A 22,033-nucleotide genomic window follows, 5' to 3' on the forward strand; every position below is an offset into this window, starting at 1 on the left:
ATGGTCATTGCCCGGCACTTTTGTGGCGCGAATGTTACTTGCCACTTATCAGCCCAAGCCTGGATATTGTCCAGGTCTTGCTGCATTTCTACACGGACTGCTTCAGTATTTGAGGAGTCACGAATGGTGCTGAAAATTGTGCAATCATCAGCGAACATCCCCACTTCTGACCTTATGATTGAAGGAAGGTCATTGATGAAGCAGCAGAAGATGGTTGGGCCTAGGACACTACCCTGAGGAATTCCTGCAGTGATGTCCTGGAGCTCAGATGATTGACCTCCAACAACCACAACCATCTTCCTTTGCGCTAGGTATGACTCCAGCCAGCGGAGGGTTTTCCCCCTGATTCCCATTGACCTCAGTTTTGCTAGGGCTCCTTGATGCCATACTAGGTCAAATGCTGCCTTGATGTCAAGGGCAGTCACTCTCACCTCACCTCTTGAGTTCAGCTCTTTTGTCCATGTTTGAACCAAGGCTGTAATGAGGTCAGGAGCTGAGTGGCCCTGGCGGAACCCAAACTGAGCGTCACTGAGCAGGTTATTGCTAAACAAGTGCCGCTTGATGGCACCGATGATGACACCTTCCATCACTTTACTGATGATTGAGAGTAGGCTGATGGGGCGGTAATTGGCCGGGTTGGACTTGTCCTGCTTTTTGTGTACAGGACATACCTAGGCAATTTTCCACATTGCAGAGTAGATGCCAGTGTTGTTGCTGTACTGGAACAGCTTGGCTAGGGGTACGGCAAGTTCTGGAGCACAGGTCTTCAGTACTATTGCCAGAATATTGTCAGGGCCCATAGCTTTTGCAGTATCCAGTGCCTTCAGTTGTTTCTTGATATCACATTGAGTGAATCGAATTGGCTGAAGTCTGGCATCTGTGATGCTGGGGACTAGAGGAGGAGGCCGAGATGGATCATCAACTCGGCACTTCTGGCTGAAGATTGTTGCAAATGCTTCAGCCTTATCTTTTGCACTGATGTGCTGGGCTCCCCCATCATTGAGGATGGGGATATTTGTGGAGTCACCTCCTCCAGTTAGTTGTTTAATTGTCCACCACTATTCACGGCTGGCTGTGGCAGGACTGCAGTGTTTAGATCTGATCCATTGGTTATGGGATCGCTTAGCTCTGTCTATAGCATGCTGCTTACACAGTTTGGCACGCAGATAGTCCTGTGTTGTATCTTCACCAGGTTGACACCTCATTTTGAGGTATGCCTGGTGCTGCTTCTGGCATGCCCTCCTGCACTCTTCATTGAACCAGGGTTGGTCTCCTGGCTTGATGGTAATGGTAGAGTGGGGGATATGCTGGGCCATGAGGTTACAGATTGTGTTTGAGTACAATTCTGCTGCTGCTGATGGCCCACACCGCCTCATGGATACCCAGTTTTGTTAAGTTTAATTTAGAGATACAGCACTGAAACAGGCCCTTCAGCCCACCGAGTCTGTGCCAACCATCAACCACCCATTTTGCATTGCTAGATCTGTTCGAAATCTATCCCATTTAGCACAGTGATAGTGCCACACAACACGATGGACGGTATCCTCAATGTGAAGGCGGGACTTCGTCTCCACAAGGACTATGCAGTGGTCACTCCTACCAATATAGTCATGGACAGAAGCATCTGTGGCAGGCAGATTGGTGAGGACGAGGTCAAGTATGCTTTTCCCTCATGTTGGTTCCCCCACCACCTGCCGCAGACCCAGTTTAGCAGCTATATCCTTTAGGACTCAGCCAGCTCGGTCAGTTGTTATTTATTTATCTTTATTTAGAGATACAGCACTGAAACAGGTCCTTCGGCCCACCGAGTCTGTGCCGACCAAGAACCACCCATTTATACTAACCATACAGTAATCCCATATTCCCTACCACCTACCTACACTAGGAGCAATTTACAATGGTCAATTTACCTATCACCTGCAAGTCTTTGGGGGTGGGAGGAAACCGAAGCACCCAGCGAAAACCCACACGGTCACAGGGAGAACTTGCAAACTCCGCACAGGCAGTACCCAGAATTGAACCCGGGTCCCTGGAGCTGTGAGGTTGCTAACCACTGCGCCACTGTGCCACTCTTGGTGATGGACATTGAAGTCCCCCACCCAGTGTACATTTTGTGCCCTTGCCACCCTCAGTGCTTCCTCTAAGTGGTGTTCAACATGGAGGAGTACTGAGTCTTCAGCTGAGGGAGGGCAGTAGGTGGTAATCAGTACGCGGTTACCTTGCCCATGTTTGACCTGATGCCATGAGACTTCATGGGGTCCGGAGTCGATGTTGAGGACTCCCAGGGCAACTCCCTCCCTACTGTATACCACTGTCCCACCACCTCTGGTAGGTCTGTCCTGCCAGTGGGACCGGACATACCCAGGGATGGTGATGGAAGTGTCTGGGACATTGTAAGGTCTGATTTCGTGAGTATGACTATGTCAGGCTGTTGCTTGACTAGTCTGTGGGACAGCTTTCCCAACTTTGGCACAAGCCCCCAGATGTTAGTAAGGAGGACTTTGCAGGGTCGACAGGGTTGGGTTTGCCGTTGTCGTTTCCGGTGCCAAGGTCGATGCCGGGTGGTCCATCCGGTTTCATTCCTTTTTATTGACTTCGTAGCGGTTAGGTACAACTGAGTGGCTTGCTAGGCCATTTCAGAACGCATGGAAGAGTTGACCACATTGCTGTGTGTCTGGAGTCACATGTAGGCCAGACCAGGAAAGGACAGCAGATTTCCTTCCCTAAAGGACATTAGTGAACCAGAAGGGTTTTTACAACTATCGACAATGGTTTCATGGCCATCATTAGACTAGCTTTTAATTCCAGATTTATTAATTAAATTCAAATTCCACCTTCTGCTGTGGTGGGAATCGAACCCATGTCCCCAGAGAAATACCCTGGGTCTCTGGGTTACTCGTGCAGTGATAATACCACTACGCCACCGCCTACCTCCGAACCATATCCCCAGCACCTTCAGGTAGACTGAACTGACGGTGAAGAGGACAAAGAATCAGTTAGTCCCGTTCCCGAAGAATATGGCCACACTCTTGCTGCTATTTACTTTGGCTCTCGAGGCCAGTTCGAACTGGTCGCAGTTGCCTATCAGTCTGAAAACCGACAGCAGATCCAAGCAGAAGACCGCAATGTCATCCATGCACAGGGGGGCCTTAATCTGAGTGCCTCCGCTGCTGGCATCGTTCCCCTTCTTCTGCCCACATCCTTCCTGATGGACTCGGCAAAAGGCTCAATACAACACACGAGCAGGACAGAGGAGAGACGACAGCCCTGCCTGACTCCAGATTTGACCGGAAAGCTTTCCGATTCCCACCCATTGATTGAAACTCTGCTAATGTTTGTGTCGAGCAGTTGGATCCAATTGTGGATTCCTTCTCTGAGCCCCATTTTAGAGAGCACGTCATCATGTAGGTTTGCGATATTCTGTCAAAGGCTTTCCCCTGATCCAAGCTGATTAGGCATGTGCCCACCCCCCTGTCATGTACATAGGCAATCACATTCCTGACTAGAGCAAGACTATCTGAGATCTTCCTGCCAGGTACAGTGCAGTTCTGATCGGGGTACTCCCCAAGTCCAGAGCAGACTTGACCTATGGCGATGACCTTGGACAGAATTGTGTAGTCCATTTTAAGCAATGAAATGGGCCACCAGTTTTGGATTTCCTTCATCTCCTCCTTCTGTTTGTAGATGACGATTCTGACATGCTGCTGGCCAGAAGCATACCTTTATACACTTCCAGTAGGTCTGGGCTGATCCAGTCTCCTAGAGCCGAATAAAACTCTGCTGGTAAATCGTTGCTTCCAGAAGTCATACTCGTCTTGAAGGACTTGACAGCCTTCGTCAGCTTGACCAGAGTTAGCAGCTTGTCCAGAATCTCCTGTGTACTGTCATCTCAGCCCTCCATGATAGAGGACAGGAAAGACTGGGAGGCCGTGCTGTCTGTGGGCTTCATGTCATACAACCCAGCATAAAAGTATTTTCTGATCCTTAGTACGTGAGGCTGCGATGACTTTACCGAGACATCTTCATCTTTCAGACTGCTGATCACAGAGCTCTCTCTCTGTACCTTTGGGAAGAAGAAATGCGAGCACATCTCATGCTGCTCCATAGAGCAGGCTCTGGACTGGAAGATGATCTTGGAGGCTTGCTGGCTCTTCACTTTTCAGAGATCCTTCCTGACATTAGCCCTCATCGACTGCAGCAGGAGCAGACACTGCATGTTTTTCTGAAGTCAGGATATTTCCCTCTGTCTCTCTCTCACTTTCTGAACAGCTGTGAGGATGCAGAGCCTCTTGATATTCAGCTTGATCACTTCCCACCAGTGCATCAGGCACTCAAAGAGGAGTTTTGCAGTTCTCCAAACTTTGTAATCCATTTTTAGTTCCTTGATATTTTCTGGGGTCAACAGTTTCACGTTCAATTTCCCTGTCTTCCTGCCAATCCTCTGGTATTCTTGTAAGTGACATTCGGCCAGTAGGAGGCAGTGGTCAGAGAACAACACCAGCTTGACGTCAGTGGATCTGAGCGTGAGTGCTCAGGACACAAACAGGATGTCTATTCTGGAATGGATGGTCCTGCCTGGCCTCAACCAGGTGTATATTCTTGGGGCTCTGTCTGCAGAGTTGCTGAAGATGCCACACAGCTTGGCATTTTTTACCACTTCCATCAGGAGTCCAGACATAGCATCCAGTTTGCGGTCGGGCCCTGCTGGATCGACTAGCCACATCGATAATGCAGTTGAAGTCACTGTCTAGAATAACCGGCTTGGACATCACCAGCAGCAGTGGGAACTGCTGGAAGATGGCCAGCCGTTCACCCTTTGGAGCCAGGGCATACATGTTGATTAATTGCAATGGAGCGCAAGCAAGCAAATGCTGCAGAGTTATTGGATGAGGGCATGCATTAACCTGCAAAGCATTAGGCTTTGCTCTCTTTGCCTGACACAGAGCTCATCTTGGTCAATGAATGTCAGATCTCAGGACAAGTAGGTACATTGTGAACACAGCTTTTAAGTACAGGATATAAAGCCAAATGATGCAAGGTACACTGTGCTTCTTAAAGGGTCAATAAAGGTTTTTACTCTCCAGTAAGTCACTTCCAGACTAAAAAGTTCTGCGAAACACTCTGAAACAAAATTTTGCAGTTTTCTTTTGGTCAGGAATACTAATAATGCTAAACCAATGAAATCCTTATGGAATGTATTCTGCTCCAACCACATTATGAGTTTGTCCAGTTACAGCTCTTTGAAATATGAAGTGGTCATTAGCAGCAAAGTGTGTTAAGCTCCAAGCAAAATTACCAAAATCTTTTGTGATCCAATAGCATCATGTTTATTTTAGATGGTATTCCTTCTTCCAGGTCTGGCTCTGTGGTGGGTCAGTTGAGGTTCTGCCCTGCTCCAGGGTTGGTCATGTGTACCGGAAGCATGTCCTATACTCCCTACCAGAAGAAGAGATTGTGGTGAAAAACAAAATCCGTGTTGCTGAGGTTTGGCTGGATTCCTTCAAGGAGATTTTCTACAAGCAAGACACACCTGCATATTTGCTCAGTAAGGTCAGGGAGTAATTTTTGCATTGCTCAGTTAAAAACAGGTGATTTAATATTTCCCTGAAGACCTAGAAATTGTGCAGCACTGGATTTCAGGCCTTAGTCTACCAGCAGCTATGATAGGGTTCTTTGATTTTCTCAAATAAAAAGATACTATTAAATAAAAATTAAGTCATATTTGAGCCACATATAAATGACTATTTCAATGAATAACTCATCTATAAAATGATGAACCAAAATTCAGCCCTGAATCTGTGAAATAAGGACTTTCAGTACCCGACAATTGAAATGATTCAGACATTGATTTTAAACTAAAAGCCTAGTGAATACTGAGTGGTCACTCAAAGATTAATAAATATTTAGTGTAGAAATTATTGTCACTAATGTTATATGCATGCATCATTTTTTTCTTTCTGTTATTTTAAAGGATGCATTAGCCAAACATTATAAATGGTGTGCCTACAGCTGACTAAACCCTACGCTCTTGAATTCCCTCCTTAAACCTCTCCACCTTCCCACCTCCATCTCCTCTGTTAAGACCCTCTTTAAAACCCATCTCTTTAACAAAGTGCTTGGTGACACCTAATATCTCCATCTTTGGCTTGGCACGCAATCTTTGATTACATCTCTGTGAAGTGCTTCGGGATTTTTAGTTTTGTAAAGATACAATATATAAGCAAGTTGTTGCTGAATGATTTCTGGTTTCTGTCAGAAGCAGATTCTTGTTGTTTGATTCTCATGAACATACAATACCTGGAGTTGGACTCATTTCTTTTACAGAAGTGACTATTGTACCCCCATCTCAAAGGCTGAAAAATATTACAATTAAACCTTTAGCGGAACTTAATTTGTTTATTTTGTTTCCAATCAATTGTGCCTAGCATTGCAGCTTAGAAATATCTTAAATGCACTCATATCAAATTCCTCTCAATGAGGCATTAATCTTCCTAAATTAAATTCAGAGATGATCATGTAGGATTTGTATAGTTATTCTGGGCTGAGTAACAGTAAGCTTTGTTTTCAGTTTACACACAAACTTTTTTGCACTTGAACTGTTAATTCTGGATTGTTGGGATATTTATTTTATGAAGGACATTTGATGGCTGCCAATTTATAGTTTCTGGGAAACATAAGAGCTGGATAGATTGCTTATATTCAGATTTATCTGGATAAAAAGATCACTGCTTTGGTTGCTGGAATGTATGTGTTTTGATTTTATGCCCAGCTCCATATGATAGACCTGTCACTAATTAGTCAAGCAATTCATAATAGTTTCTGTAAATGTCATCGGCATCTTGTAAATTAGAAAGTTTGAATATTTATGGTCTATGCCCTATCAACCATTTCTAAAGTGAGTGTGATGCCTCATTTATAACTAGGCTATTTTTATACTAGCTCAAATCATACTCAGATAGACATTTAAAACTTCTTCAAATTTTTATTGAATTGGTGAGGAAACAATATTAGCTGTACAGAATGCAAGCAAAATAGAGTAAAGCAACAGTAAAAATTAAAACTCAACATCATCCTATTCACATTAATGTAGACAAAGTGTTTTGCTTTGATTCCATTGGAGATTATCGTTTATCTGAAAATAACAAGCAAACATGAGGAAAGTGGAAGAAAGTAAGATTTATGATCAAAAATAGTAAAATAAAATGCAAGCTCTTCCAAAAATAAGGACTGTGATCAGAAGTGAGAATTATCAAAATAGGTTACATTTTTAAACCCAAATGAATGAGTTTCATTCCATTTGTCAGTCTGATAAAAGGACTAACCACTGTGTCTGTTTTAAACCTCTTGATAATACAAGGCTCTGAGTATAGATTATAGAACTGGATTAATTTTGGGGGGGATTTTCCTTGGAGTTTTCCTAATTCTTCACAGTTGCTTCAATTCTTACAGAATTCTGGAGTTTAATTTTCAAATATAGCCTTGTGTGGGAATATTATGTGAGAGACATGTCTTTAATAGTTTATATTTTGCTGCTTGTGTGAGATAGACTCATGCTTTTCTTGTGCCAAATTGGAAAGAGACAGTCTGACTAGAGACTAGAGATCCCCAAATTCCTAAGGCCAGTGTGGACATGCAAATAGTGTGATATGAGTGATAATGCAATTTACATAATTCAATTCCTTGCTGCCAGAACATACTTGGAAAATTGCTTCCTTTCTTTGGTCAATCAGGTGCCTGGCACATGCAGTCAACCATTGTCATGTTTAAGAGTTTCCAAATCAAGTTATTGAGGAATCCATCCAGATAGTGTTTCTGTTTACCCAATATGAACAGCACAGTCTCTTCTCATAGCGACATATCCCACTTAAGTCCAAACAGTTGTATCAGTTTGGCATCAGACAAGGCTTAGTAACTCCAAAGGCTGCTAGTGTTTAACCAGCTAAATCATGCTGCTTATTAAAACAGAGCTTGCCTAACTAGGGTGACCCTGCCCATTAGGGCATTAATGCACAAGGTTATCTGGAGCTAACTGACAAGAGTCTCAATATCCAGTTACAGGTCTATTCTTTCAGTTTCCATTAGCAAGCCAAACTGTCTAGTCAATCATCAACACTGCAGCAGAGTTCAGTGGATGTAGGGTACTCGGGAAGCAGATTACCAAGCCTGCTACAGAACCTCCAATCTTCCATCATTAGGAGTACCATTTTGGTCATCTGAACCCCATAGAGACCCACTTACCTCCTTTCCAAGGAGGATAGTCACTAGTGGGTTATTAGGCAACCAATAAGTGTGGTTTTTAGCCCTCAGTAGGCATACAGCAGACAACAACTGCTCTACAAAATGGGTGAGGTTAACATAAATTGTGTTAGTGCATTGTCACCATTCTTCTGGCCACAGCATAGACACACCCCTTATCTCACTGAATAGCTGGAGGTGCAGAGCTTCAGCAGCAGCTGCTTACCTTAAACCCAATCATGTTAAGTGTCAAATCCTGGACATATGAATGTGTTTTCTCACACCTAGTTCCCAAGTAATGCCTTCAAGTAGCTGTTGTTCCTAGTGTCAATCATCTCATCAGCATACGCCAGACGTCCACTTTAGGACAGTAGAAAGACCTATGCAGAATGGTTTGCAATGGTATTTAGGATAGTAGCCTTTCTGATTGCTTGTGTATAGTTAAATGTATAGTTATGAGCCTCACCTGGAACTATTTGTGTCTTCACGTTGTTCCTCAATAATCACAGTGCCATAAAGATTATGGAAAACAAACGCAGTGAGTAATTTGGGCCTTTTAGTACTTTCTAAAGGAAGCAGATTTCCGATATTGTGTTTGACATGCAACCAAAATACTTTTATAGTCCTTAAGAATTAAGTGAGAGGTTTCTTATTACTTAATTAATTTAATAAGCTTTATTTCTGTTAACTCTATTCTTTTCTTTGCTCGCAGGATGTAAGAATGCATTGGGAACCTTTTCAGATCAGTATCCTTGCACTGTTTTCTGTATATGCCATTTATTAACAGAATCAGTGCTTTGACTCATGTATGGCCACAGCAGAACATAAGTTTTCTGGGCTTTGAGAAAAGCTTGCCCTAATTGCACACAGATCTGGATTATGTTTTAAATCTTCAAAGACAGATCACTCATAGACATATAATGAAGATGACTGCAGGAAAATACAAGGTTAATACTCTGTTACGGCCATGTGGTGAGGGGTATGGATGGTTCCCAGTGTTCAACTCCCGCACAACACAAGAACACAAGAAATAAGAGCAGGAATAGACTATATGGCCTATCAAGCCTACTCTGCCATTCAGTACAATCATGGCTGATCTTAGGATTCAACTACACTTTCTCGCCCACTCGCATATCCCTTGATTCCCTAAGACCAAAAATCTGTCTATCCCAACCTTAAATGTATTCAACAATAGAGCATCCACAAGCCTCTAGTGTAGAGAATTCCAAAGATTCACAACCCTTTGAGTGAAGTGATTTCTCCTCATCTCAGTCCTAAACGATCGTCCCCTTATCCTGAGCCTATGCCCCCAAGTTTTATATTCCCCAACCAGCAGAAACAATCTCTCAGTGTCTATCCTATCCTGCTCCTTCAGAATCTTATATGTTTCAATGAGATCACCTCTCATTTTTCTAAACTCCAGAGAGTATAGGTCCAATTTACTCAGCCTTTCATCACAGGACAACCCTCTCATCCCAGGGACCAATTTAGTGAACCTTTGCTGTACCGCCTCCAATGCAAGTATATCCTTTCTTAAATGCGGAGACCAAAACTGTGCACAGTACTCCAGATATGGTCACACCAAAACCCTGTACAAGTGCAGCAAGACTTCTTTATTCCTGTATTCCAATCCCCTTGCAATAAAGGCCAACAGACTATTTGCCTTCCTAATTGCTTGCTGATCGCAGCAAGTGTTTTTTGTTATAAAAACAGAAAATGCTGGAAATACCTATCAGGTCTGGCAGCATCTGTGGAGAGAGAAGCAGAGTTAACATTTCAGGTCTGTGAACTTTCATCACGATGAAGGGTCACAGACATGAAATGTTAACTCTGCTTCTCTCTCCACAGATGCTGCCAGACCTGCTGAGTATTTCCAGCATTTTCTGTTTTTATTTCAGATTTCCAGCATCTGCAGTATTTCGCTTTTAAGTGTTTTTTGTTATTAGTTTTAACCACTTTGTGTTTTATTTGTCAAATAAACAGACAGTGACAGGTTTTCTTGTAGGTTTAAAACAGAAGATTAATTATTTATTGAACAATATGCCTTATTCCAAAATTATCACAATGGCATCTACTCATGCATTCATTCGCACACACACACACAAGACAGATAGAGAGGGAAAGGGGTAAGTGGTTTTACAGTGGGGTAGAGTTTCGGGGTTCACGATAAACATGTTGAATTCGCTCTGAGGTCAAGCTCGCTTTGGTTGTAGGCCTGAGGTGTTTGCAGATTTCTTTCTTGGTTGAAAGTTCAGTTTGAAGACAGAGGATCACTTTCAATTCACTGCTGCACAAGTTGAAAATGTAGAATTCACAGCAATATGCCCTCCTTCTTGGCTTGTTGGATTTTTTCCCTTCTCGTAGCTGGACAAACTTTTGGTGATACCTCTTCCTGGGTCTCCCCCTTTCTCTTTTCAGGGAGCTACCTTTAAAGCTAAAAGTTTATCACAATTCACTCTGTTGGGAGACAGAGATTTTCCTACCTGTGGTGACCAACAATGGCCGAGGATGTGGCTACTTCTTTGTTTCAGGAGAATCCATTCAATTCAAAAGGGTTTAGGGTGGGTGCAATTGACACCTTTTAGCTTTGAGTGAATTCTTTTGTCCTTGCCAGATAGCAGACAGTTTGCATACACAAACCAGGTCTTTTGCCCTTCAGTGGCCATTTTGAAACACATTGTCCACTGTTTTAAAAGAAAAGTGCATTTTTATAACTCTTAAGGGTGAGTTCTCGTCGTTTCGATCACTGCACTTTTACATGAGCATCACAACTCCCTCCTAATGAATGTAACTATCCTTTATTGACTGCATTGGCACAAAGTGAAAGATCTGAACTCCAGTGCCCACAACCTGCATGTGTTGGCAGATGAAAACAGTATTTTGCACAGGCATGGTAAATATCCATATTTAGAACATGTTATCCTAAACTTTTCTGAAAACTTCAGAGAGACAGATTATGATGTCAATCCAATGCATTAGCTCTGGTTGAAAGCTGCTCAGCATTCATTTAACACGAAATACAAATTAGAAATTACTTTCTACACCCTACCATTGCCTTCCGACTCTTAATAATCAGCCCCAATAATTGCCTGTATGGTATTTCAAAATATTTTAGTTTGGCAGATTTCCAAGTTTCTTTATCTGTTACAAATCAATCTTTTCAGAACGTTCATTCATCCCTGGTTTAAAGGGACAGAAACTTCATTAAAAAATGTTTAGTAAAGCTCTTTATTCAGGCAGCAAAACAGGATGCAAAGGCAGAGAAAAAAAACAGAAGAGCTGTACTCCATTTTCCCCATGAACCATCTGACACAAAGTGCATGGCTAGGCATCTTAACACAAATTGCACCTTTTCTGTGCTGCACTTTTAAATAAGCAAAATAAGCTTGCTGAAGACTTTTTCATATAGGCTATAAAATTCTAAATGAGAAATTGACTTTGTCATCCAGTTTAATGTTATCTGATCATACTCTAGGAAAATAGGAATTTCTAGACAAAAAAAGACCAAGGTCCATGTAGTTCACCTTTTACCATCCTAATAGTTGCTTGATACAATAATATAGAATTCTTGACTAATCATGGTAATGAATCTCCATTGAGTAGTCTACAACAGACCCAGACATGAGATGAGAAAAAAGGCCCAATGGTGAAAACCTTTGGAACCATTGGTCCAAAGACACTTGTTGCTCCCAAGCCTGCTACACTTACCATATAAAATGTGACATATTGCTTATATACTATAGCCCAAAGTATTATTTTCTGAAAGAAACCTATCTACTCTAACTATGTTAAAAGGTCTTAAAATATTTCCAGACATATTTCTTTAATTAAACACAGAATAAAGCTGGAAATGCATAGCAGTGTAGTCAGCTTCTGAAAGGGAAGGAAAGGTTAATATTTCATTTGAAGCAATTCAGCTAAATTCAGGTACTATTTCTCCCTGTTTTGGTAGACTGAGATGCCTGACTGTGTGGAGCGACTGCAGCTGCGGAAGAGGCTAAGCTGTAAGAATTTTCAATGGTTTTTGACTAACATCTATCCAGAGCTCTATGTGCCTGAGGACAAAATAGAATTTTCTGGGGAGGCAAGACAAAGGTTTTTGGTATTTTATTTAACTTTCTATTTGCTATTCTTGCTATTGAAATAAATTAGTGTTCCAAATGATGAGTTTCAATTGAGTAACCTGGTTACTTTTTTTTAGCTCCTTTGCTAGTTATAAACAGAGAGAAAGTTATGTGTATTTAGCAGATAGTTTTAACAATAATAATACAAACTAGATACTACAAATGCTGGAAACCTGAAATAAAAATATTTGTTGCATACAAATGTGCTTGTTATAATAAGCTTCATCGAACCGTGTTTATTTTCTTTCAGGAAGAAAACTAATTGCATTTAAATTTAATGTGTAGTTATTTTATAAGAAAAAAATTAACATACTGAATACTTAATTAATTGTTTTTTCTAAATTTGCTTCAACTCTTAGTTTAAACATAGGACAAAATGTACTGAGCAGCAGAAATGAAGCAATAATACTGATTATAATTGTCCTCATTCTATGCATTTTCTTTTGGCTTCCAGCTCCATAGCATTGGCACAGGCTATTGTGCAGGTTATGAGGCAAAATGGAACACAGGTGGACATCCTGTTGCACTTACTCCATGCAGTGGCAATGGAAATCAGGTAATGTCGAATGTACATCGTGCTGGATGTATGTTTCACTGCTAAATATCTGTTGCATGTAAAACTTGGTATTGTTTTGTATGAGCAGTTAACAAATGTGTTACTGTCATGGCTCAAAATATTTGGGTCAAATTGTCCTGTCTACTATCAAATTGAATACTGGGCACCAACAGCAAGGTGGAAGATTGCATTCTTCAACCATTGAAATGAGTTGAACAGTTATTGAGTTTTGTGGTGTAAGAAAATAAATTAGGAGTGGCAAGTCTTCGAAACAATGAGTTTCAATTGGGTAAACTTGTTAACTATATTATTTTAGTTCCTTGTCAGTAATAAACAGAGAGAAAGTTGAACCTTGTGCATTTTGACCTACATTTAAAATAGGACATCTAAGGGCTGGATTTTGTGCAGGAGGCAGGGCTCCCGGTGCCGGGCTGAAAAGGCGGGGGGAGCCCTGACTCTGCATTTCTTTGGCCCCTCCCTCGGAGCGATCCTCCGGTCTTTTGGGGTCAAGGTTTTAGTAGGTGGAATCCCCATCCCTTGAAAGACTTTATAGTGACAGGGATCCCACCTCCAAGAGCTGACAGCCAATCAGCAGCTAGCAATTCAGCAGCATCAGCATTGCCACCGGGAACAGTGGCCACTGCCAGTACTGCAGAGGACTAGGACCCAGGCCCAGCAATGGAATCCCGGAACACAGGTAGGTGAGGCGGAGTGGCTGGGGCCCCGACGAGGGGGGGGTTGGGAGTGTGGTCATTTGGTCCAGAGGGAGGGGGATCCCGGGGAGTACAGTTGTTCCCGGGGGGCTTCTCCATGGGCCACAAATTGCCCACGATGAAGGGGCTAAGATCCCAGCGGCGGAAAGAGGCCCTTAATTGGCCGCTAATAAGCAACTTAAGGGCCTCAATTGGCCTCTGGGCGAGAAGGTCATCGTTGGCCTATCCCGCCACCAGGAAGATTGGAAACCGGAATCCCGACGTCGGGTTCCATGGCAGGTGGTTCCACTCCAATTCTCCGGCACCTCCTCCACGAAACCCGCCTTCCGGACAAGCACAAGATCCCGCCCTAAGAATTGCAGTCTATATCGAGAAAACAATTAATTATTCAATACACTTAATGAATAATTATTTTAATAGTGACCTTGCTTTGGTGTAATTAACACAAACTTAACATATTTCACAGTCATTCATACACAATCATAATGAATCACTCTCAATGCAGTTATGCTAACAAACCTGTTCTTATTCTTTTTCACTCAGCATTTTGAATATAATAGTGTAAGAGAAATCCGATTTGGTGCCATTTCGCAACTTTGCATTGATGTCAGAAATGAATGGGTCATATTGCAGAATTGTATCAGAGAAAACAGGATAGAATCACAACAGCAATGGGACGTACATAAGGTTTGTCAGTCTCCAACAATTTGCTTGGCATACATAAACAACTATTTGGACTGTGCACAAGTATAGTCTACTCCTCTGAATTCAAAGTTACTTAATTCAAACCATAGAATCATAGAATGATACAGCAAAGAAGGAGACCATTTGGTCATCACCTGTGTCGGCTCTTTGGTAGAGCTGCCCAATTAGTCCCTTGCTTTTCCCCATAGCCATATATGTTTTAACCAATTCTCCTTTGAATATTACTATTGAACGTTACTGGTCAGGTGGGCAGAAAAATGGCAAATGGAATTCAATCTGGGGAATTGTGAGCTAATGCATTTGGGGAGAACAAACCAGACAAGGGAATACAGAATAGATAGTAGGATTCTGAGAAGTGTAGAGGAACAGAGGGTGCTTGGAGTGCATGTTCACAAATCCCTGAAGGTAGCAGGACAGAAAGATAAGGTGGTCAAGAAGGCATATGGGATACTTTCCTTTACTGGCTGAGGCCTAATGTAGAGAAGGGAGGTTATGCCAGAACTTGTTAGACCTCAGCTACAGTACTGCAGACAGTGCTGGTCACCGCATTACAAGAAGGATGTGATTGCAGGTGTGAAAGTGCAGAACGGAATTGCAAGGATGTTGCCAGGAATTGGGAATTTTAGCTATGAGGAAAGATTGGAGAGGCTGGGGTTGTTTTCTTTTGAACAGAGGAGGCTGAGGGGAGATTTAATTGAGATGTATAAAATTATCAGGGTCCTAGATAGAGTGGATAGGAAGGGTCTATTCCCATTAGCAGAGAGATCAATAACCAGGGGGAATAGATTTAAAGTAATTGGGAGAAAGATTAGTGGGGAGATGAGGAGTAATTTTTTGGCCGGGGGTGGTAGGATCTGGAACTCACCTAGAAAGGGGGTAGCAGCACAAAACCTTCATCGCATTTAAAAAACACTTGGATACGCATTTGAGGTGTTGTAACCTACATGGCTTCGGACCAAGAGCTGGAAGGTGGGATTAGGCAGGATAGCTCTTCTCAGCTGCATGAACAAGAATGGCTTCCTTTAGTACTGTAAATCTTTCTATATTTCTATTGACTTTGCTTCCACCACCCTTATGACAGTGCATTCCAGATTGCACAACTTGCTGTGTAAAAAAAAGTTTCCTTATATCACCTCTGGTTCTTTTGCCAATCACGTTAAATCTGTGGGCTCTGGTTATTGACCCTTCTGCCCCAGGAAACATCCTTAGTTACTCTATCAAAGCCATTCATGATTTTGAACACCTCTATCAAATCTCCTCTTAACCTTCTCTGCTCTAAGGAGTACATCCCTAGATTCTTCAGTCTCTCCACATAACTGAAGTCCCTCATCCCTAGTACTAATCTAGTAAATCCCTTCTGCACCCTCTCTAAGGCCTTGGCATCCTTCCTAAAATGTAGTGCTCCAGCAGAGGCCTAACCAGTGTTTTGTAAACATCTATCATGACTTACTTGCTTTTGTACTCTATCCCTCTATTAATAAAGCCAAGAATCAGATAAGCTTTTTTAACAGCCTTCTCAACTTGACCTGCCACCTTCAAAGATTTGTGTGCATATACCCCTTTGTTCCCGCTCTTCAATATTCCTACTAAAATGTATTATTTCACATTTCTCTGTGTTAAATTTAATCCGTCTTGTGTCTGCCCGTTTCACAGGTCTGTCTATGTCCTCCTGAGGTCTGTTACTTTCCTGCTCAGTGGTTAATAGATTTCTGAGTTTCAAGTCCTCTGAAAACTCTGAAATTATGCCCTGTGTGCCCAAGTCCAGGTCATTAATGTATATCTAAAGGAGCCATGGTCCTAATACAGACCCCTGAGGAATACCAATTAATGCTTCCCTCCAGCCTGAAAAAAAACATTCACCACAACTTGTTTTCTGTCCCTTAGCTAATTTTGTATTCATTCTGCCACTATCCCTTTAATCCCAGGGGCTTTAATTATGCTAACATGTCTATCATGTGGTACTTTGTCAAACATCTTTTGAAAATGCATATACATAGCATTAACCGTACCACCTTCCTCAATCCTCTTTGTTACTTCATCAAACCTCTCAGTCAAGTTAGTCAAACACAATTTTCCTTTAACAGATCTGTGCTGACTTTCATTTGTTAGCCCAGACATTTCCAAATGCCAATTAATTTTTTGATTGTTTATTATACTCTCTAAAAGTTTCCCCACCACCAACATTAATCTGACTGGCCTCTAGTTGCTAGGATTATCCCTCTTCCTTTTTTAAACAGCAGCAAACATTCACAATCTTCCTGTCCTCTGGCACCAATCCCATATCCATGGAAGATTGGAAGCTGGTGCCCAGAGCCTCTGCAATTTCAACCCTTACTTCCGTCAGTAACAAGGGATGTATCCCATCTGGAGCGGATGGATTTTCTAGTTTGAAGACTGCCAATGTTGTAAGCACCTCCTCTTCATCTAATTTTATCCAATCCAATATCAATACTGCCTCCTCCTTTACTGTGACATTGGCAGCATCCTTTGCTCTAGTGAAGACAGATGAAAAGTACTCATTTAGTACCTCAATCATGCCTACACAGGAAGATCTCCTTTTTGGTCGCTAATCAACTCCATCCTAACTTTGACTACACTTTTATTATTTATGTTTACGAAAAACTTTTGAGTTCCTTTTATGTTAGCTGCTCATCTATTCTCACACTTTCTTTTTGTCCCTCTTATTCCCTTTTATAGATCTCCTCTGTACTTTCTATATTCAGTTTAGTTCTCTGCTGTATTATGGATCTTATCTTTATTATAAGCCTCCCTTTTCTGTCTTATTTTAATCTTGATATCTTTAGTCATCCAGGAAACTCTACTTAGTTACTTTTAATTTTATCCCTTTAGATCTAACGAGTTACTAATTATTTATATATTTACTGTCGCCTCTTGATTTAAAGCACTTAGCACCTCCTTCCCCCCGCACCAAATTCACACACACACCAAATTCCCATTGCCACTCTGTTTAGCAGATCTGCTTATCACATTTTTAGCACTAAATTCCCATTTCACACTGTTACTTATGTTGCATAATTCAAATTAATAAATAATTCAATTTTAGCAGAAATTGACTGAATTATCTGGAGCAGACTATATTATAATCCATGTGTTTAAATTGCTGGCTTAAAGTTTAATTCTTCATTTATTTTTAAAATATAAGGGGATGTTAAGCTAGAGTTTTTTACAAATCACATGTTTAACGGGTGGATGTGAACACAATGCTGAATATATATTGCTGGGACACATAGAAAATAGTGCGCTGGTCATGATACGTTGTTGGATTCATTAAACCCACAAGTAAATTTTAATGTTTTTTTTACAAGCAAAGTAACCTTAGTGTTATACCTCTAGCAATACAATGCTGATAATAATGATGCTAAATTTTAATGTGTAATTCTTGTCTTCACATATTTTTAGTGCAGGAAGTCATGGAAGAAGAGTCAGCTATCACATTGTTTCTTTCATGACATCAGTCAGCAATAGTACTGAAGACCTGTGCTCCAGAACATGCCACACCCCTAGCCAAGCTGTTCCAGTACAGCTACAATATTGGCATCTACCCTGCAATGTAGAAAATTGCCCAGGTGTGTCCTGTCCACAAGAAGCAGGACAAATCCAACCCGGCAATTACCGGCCGATCAGTCTACTCTCAATCACCAGAAAAGTGATGGAACGGGTCGTCAACAGTACTATCAAGTGGCACTTGCTCAGCAATAACCTGCTCACTGATGCTCAGTTTGGGTTCCGTCAGGGCCACTCAGCTCCTGACCTAATTACAACCTTGATCCAAACATGGACAAAAGAGCTGAACTCAAGAGGTTAGGTGAGATTGACTGCCCTTGACATCAAGGCAGCATTTGAGCGAGTATGGCATTAAGGAGCCCTAGCAACACTGGAGTCAATGGGAATCAGGGGGAAAACTCTCCACTGGTTGGAGTCATACCTAGTGCAAAGGAAGATGGTTGTGGTTGTTGGAGACAATCATCTGAGTCCCAGGACAGCACTGCAGGAATTCCTCAGGGTAGTGTCCTAGGCAAACCATCTTCAGCTGCTTCATCAATGACCTTCCCTCCATCATAAGGTCAGAAATGGGGATGTTCGCTGATGATTGCACAATGCTCAACAACATTCGCGACTCCTCAGATACTGAAGCAGGCCGCGTCCAGATGCAACAAGACCTGGATAACATCCAGGCTTGGGCTGATAAGTGGCAAGTATCAATCGCCCCACATAAGTGCCAGACAATGACCATCACAGACAAGAGGGAATCCAACCATCTCCCCTTGATGTTCAATGGCATTACCATCACTGAATCCCCCACCATCAAAATTCTGGTGGTTATCATTGACCAGAAACTGAACTGGACCAGCCACATAAATACTGTGACTACAAGAGCAGGTCAGAGGCTGGGAATTCTGCAGCGAGTAACTCACCTCCTGCCTCCCCAAAGCCTGTCCGCCATCTACAAGGCACAGGTCGGGAGCGTGATGGAATACTCTCCACTTGACTGGATGGGTGCAGCTCCAGCAACACTAAAAAAGCTTGACACCATCCAGGACAAAGCAGCCCGCTTGATTGGCACCCCATCCACCACCTTCAGCATTCACTCCCTTCAACACCAACACACAGTTGCAGCAGTGTGCACCATCTACAAGATGCACTGCAGCAACTGTTGAAGGCTCCTTCAACAGCACCTTCCAAACCCGCGACCTCTACCAACTAGAAGGACAAGGGCAGCAGATGCATGGGAACACCACCACCTGCAAGTTCCCCTCCAAGTCACACACCATCTTGACTTGGAACTATATCGCTGTTGCTTCACTGTTGCTGGGCCAAAATCCTAGAACTCCCTTCCTAACAGCACTGTGGGTGTACCTGCAGCCCAAGGATTGCAGCAGTTCAAGAAGGCAGCTCACCACCACCTTCTCAAGGGCAATTAGGGATGGGCAATAAAGGCTGGCCTGGCCAGTGACACCTACATCCCATGAATGAATAGAAAAAATGTAAAACTTATAACACCCAAGGTATTTCCAAGCCCTATTGTTCTAATTGATTCAGCAGTTAGAGACACATGCTTGGATTCTGTGTTCTGCCCGATTTCAGGATGATAATTGGGCAGCTGAAAGTTGGAAATTGGTGTCCGTCCTGTCATCATGCTAGTTATTGTGCACCCAACAGAGTCTCCAGTGAGTGGAAATAATGGTTGTGATAGTCACTGCCTCCAACAGCTGTGTGTTTCTTTAATTATTAATTTGGGGCATGTTGGTCCTGTGCACTATTTTCTATTTTCTACCATTCCATCCTGCTGGATGCCAAACGCCTTATGCCCATATGACATGGGTTAATACGCAGTATACTGGAAGCCATTTCAGGTATTTCTTGACCGTAATGGACAGAAATTCAGGGACTGAGCCTGCACAATTTTCCAAACTGCACTACCAGCTCCTGCTTGGTGAATCCTTGTTCACCGCTTTCCAATTATAAGGCAAAGAAACAAGCACAAACAGGCTTTCTTAGGTTTAAAGAAGAAAGTGATATTTTATTAAACTGAAACTTAAAACTCTAATTCAGTTGACGCCTACGGATACACGACGCACCCATGCTAGCATGCATACATGATTCACACATGCAAATAGAGACAGAAAAGAGCAGAAGAAAAATAGAGTGGAAAGGTTTGAGGCAATACCTGAACAGTTGTTGTTACGGTTCTTCGAGCTCACTGTAGAGTACTTTTGTAGGTAGATCTTGCTTTTCGGTGGGGCCCAGTATTCCCCTTAAACGTTGTTCACTGTAGGAGACTTCTCTCTTGGGGTTCATGTGTCTTCAATCGGTTTTTGGAGTTCCATGAGAAAGAGATGGGAGCAGACAGGAGGAGAGGAGGTCTGCTTCAGTCCAGCATTCAGCTTTCAGTTCGAACACTGTCTCTACAATTTAAAACTCCCCAATTTGGCCAGCAGGGTATTCACATGACTGACTGGTAGAACGACTTCTGGCTTCGTGGATTGAATTGGAGCAGGGAATAACTCCTTTGTCTACAAGCACTGTCTGTTAATATACAAAAATATCTTTCCAGCCAGGGGCCTGGCAAACCTTTGTCTTTCTCTTCTTCGCAGCAACAATTTGAAATGTAATGTCCGTGTGGCAAAATTAATGTGCCTCATTCTTGGCAGGTGGGGGCCTGCATGACAGCAGCATTTTCTGTTTTTACTGCAAAAGGTTTAATGACCTCATGAGGTCCGGCAAGGTGAGTGTCCTACAGCTCTCAGCTGGCAGCCATGACTCGCTCAGCTCTCTAGCATTCTCCTGCACAGTGCTCCTCTAACCAACACACCCTGTTGTTACACACATTCTTTTCTCTCCAGCCTCCTCCTGAAACCTCCATCTCACACTCACCCTCATTCTATTGCCCTCTTGCACTCATTCATCACAATCACCCTCCTCAAGTGTTCTCCGTCCATCCTCAGCAATCAGTTCACTTCTCGTACTCATAGCTCTCTGCCTTTTCTCATTACAGGAGAAGAGAGCCCACAAATCCAGGGGGAGGCAGAGACCCGTGGGTGGACCTGCAGCTATTGTCACCCTGACCATGATGGAGGAGGAAACCCTGGAGATCAGCAGGGTAGCACATGTACTGTCTGTTGGCGATAGAGGGATCGGGGTGGTCCAGAGAACTGGTGACAACATTAGATGAAACACTTGTCACTTAACTGTCACTCATATTGAATTGATGTCACTAATACATGAGATAAATTTCTACCCTAATTCACTTACTTTCAGCAATAACTCATGTCTTTCATCTCCCACAGGCCCATCGTGGGTCCCAAAGAAGATGAGGGAGGAGCCCAAGGAGTCCTCAGAGGAGAACCAGCACTCTGAGGATGCACCATCACATGACTCCTACATACACTCTACCAGTGCAGATACTTACACCTCAGTGGGTCCAACATTATAGATAGATAAGGTGACACATGGTGAGGAGCACATTAAATGTGAGCAGGAGCAGGTGCTGGAGACAGGGACAGAAGTTGAAAGTTCCCGCCAGACAGGACACTCCAAGCTCTGCTCAGATAATGAGCTTTGGGGGTCATCAATGAAAAGGGAACTTGGGACCAGCAATGGGAAATGTGTGAGCTGCTGTCAGCATTTCCAAAGGCAGTGCATACCCTTGCCGAGAGAATGGAGGAGTCTATCACTAGCATGAGCACCATGATGTCTCAGGCATTTGTGCTAATGGCCACCTCCATGGAAAGGTGGCCAAACTCATGGAGAATCAGACGTAGAAGGCCACTGAGTGCATGCTGGCCCACACCAATGGTTTGCACACCTAGGTTGCCAGTTTACAGAGGATCAAGCAAAGCGTCACTTTGGTGACTCAACGCCACACTGACATGTAGCCCAGTGCTCTCTCGCTCTTGGTTAGCAGGGAGGTACAAGTGGGCACTGAGAGGGAAGATGGAGAAAGGGCACATGGCAGTGGGGCTGCTTCTCAAGGTGCCTTCACTTCTCAGCCTTTGCCCTCTGCGCCAACAGAATTGCACATGCTGCCTCCTGCTCCGATGACTGAGTCTGCCCCACACTGGTGCAAGTGGGGCAGTCTTTGGCAGGGCCCTTATGGGCTCCAAAACCCAGAAAACATCTGCCACAGGCATCTCGTGTCAGAGCAGCAGAATAAGCAGCCTGCCTCCAGCTCATCTGAA

General features: G+C 42.9%; 1 protein-coding gene across 1 annotated transcript in view; it reads left to right on the forward strand.

The window, feature by feature from the left end:
• Positions 1-22,033, forward strand: part of LOC137379978 (polypeptide N-acetylgalactosaminyltransferase 15-like) — a 134,108-nt gene that overhangs the window by 103,915 nt on the left and 8,160 nt on the right. Inside the window, exons 6-9 of the mRNA XM_068051427.1 lie at positions 5,356-5,550; positions 12,188-12,337; positions 12,814-12,915; positions 14,172-14,315. Of these exons, the coding sequence (XP_067907528.1) occupies positions 5,356-5,550; positions 12,188-12,337; positions 12,814-12,915; positions 14,172-14,315 (591 nt within the window). The remainder of the gene's footprint in view (positions 1-5,355; positions 5,551-12,187; positions 12,338-12,813; positions 12,916-14,171; positions 14,316-22,033) is intronic.

Source organism: Heterodontus francisci, chromosome 2, assembly GCF_036365525.1.
Source record: "Heterodontus francisci isolate sHetFra1 chromosome 2, sHetFra1.hap1, whole genome shotgun sequence".
In the NCBI taxonomy this organism is placed as follows: Eukaryota; Metazoa; Chordata; class Chondrichthyes; order Heterodontiformes; family Heterodontidae; genus Heterodontus; species Heterodontus francisci.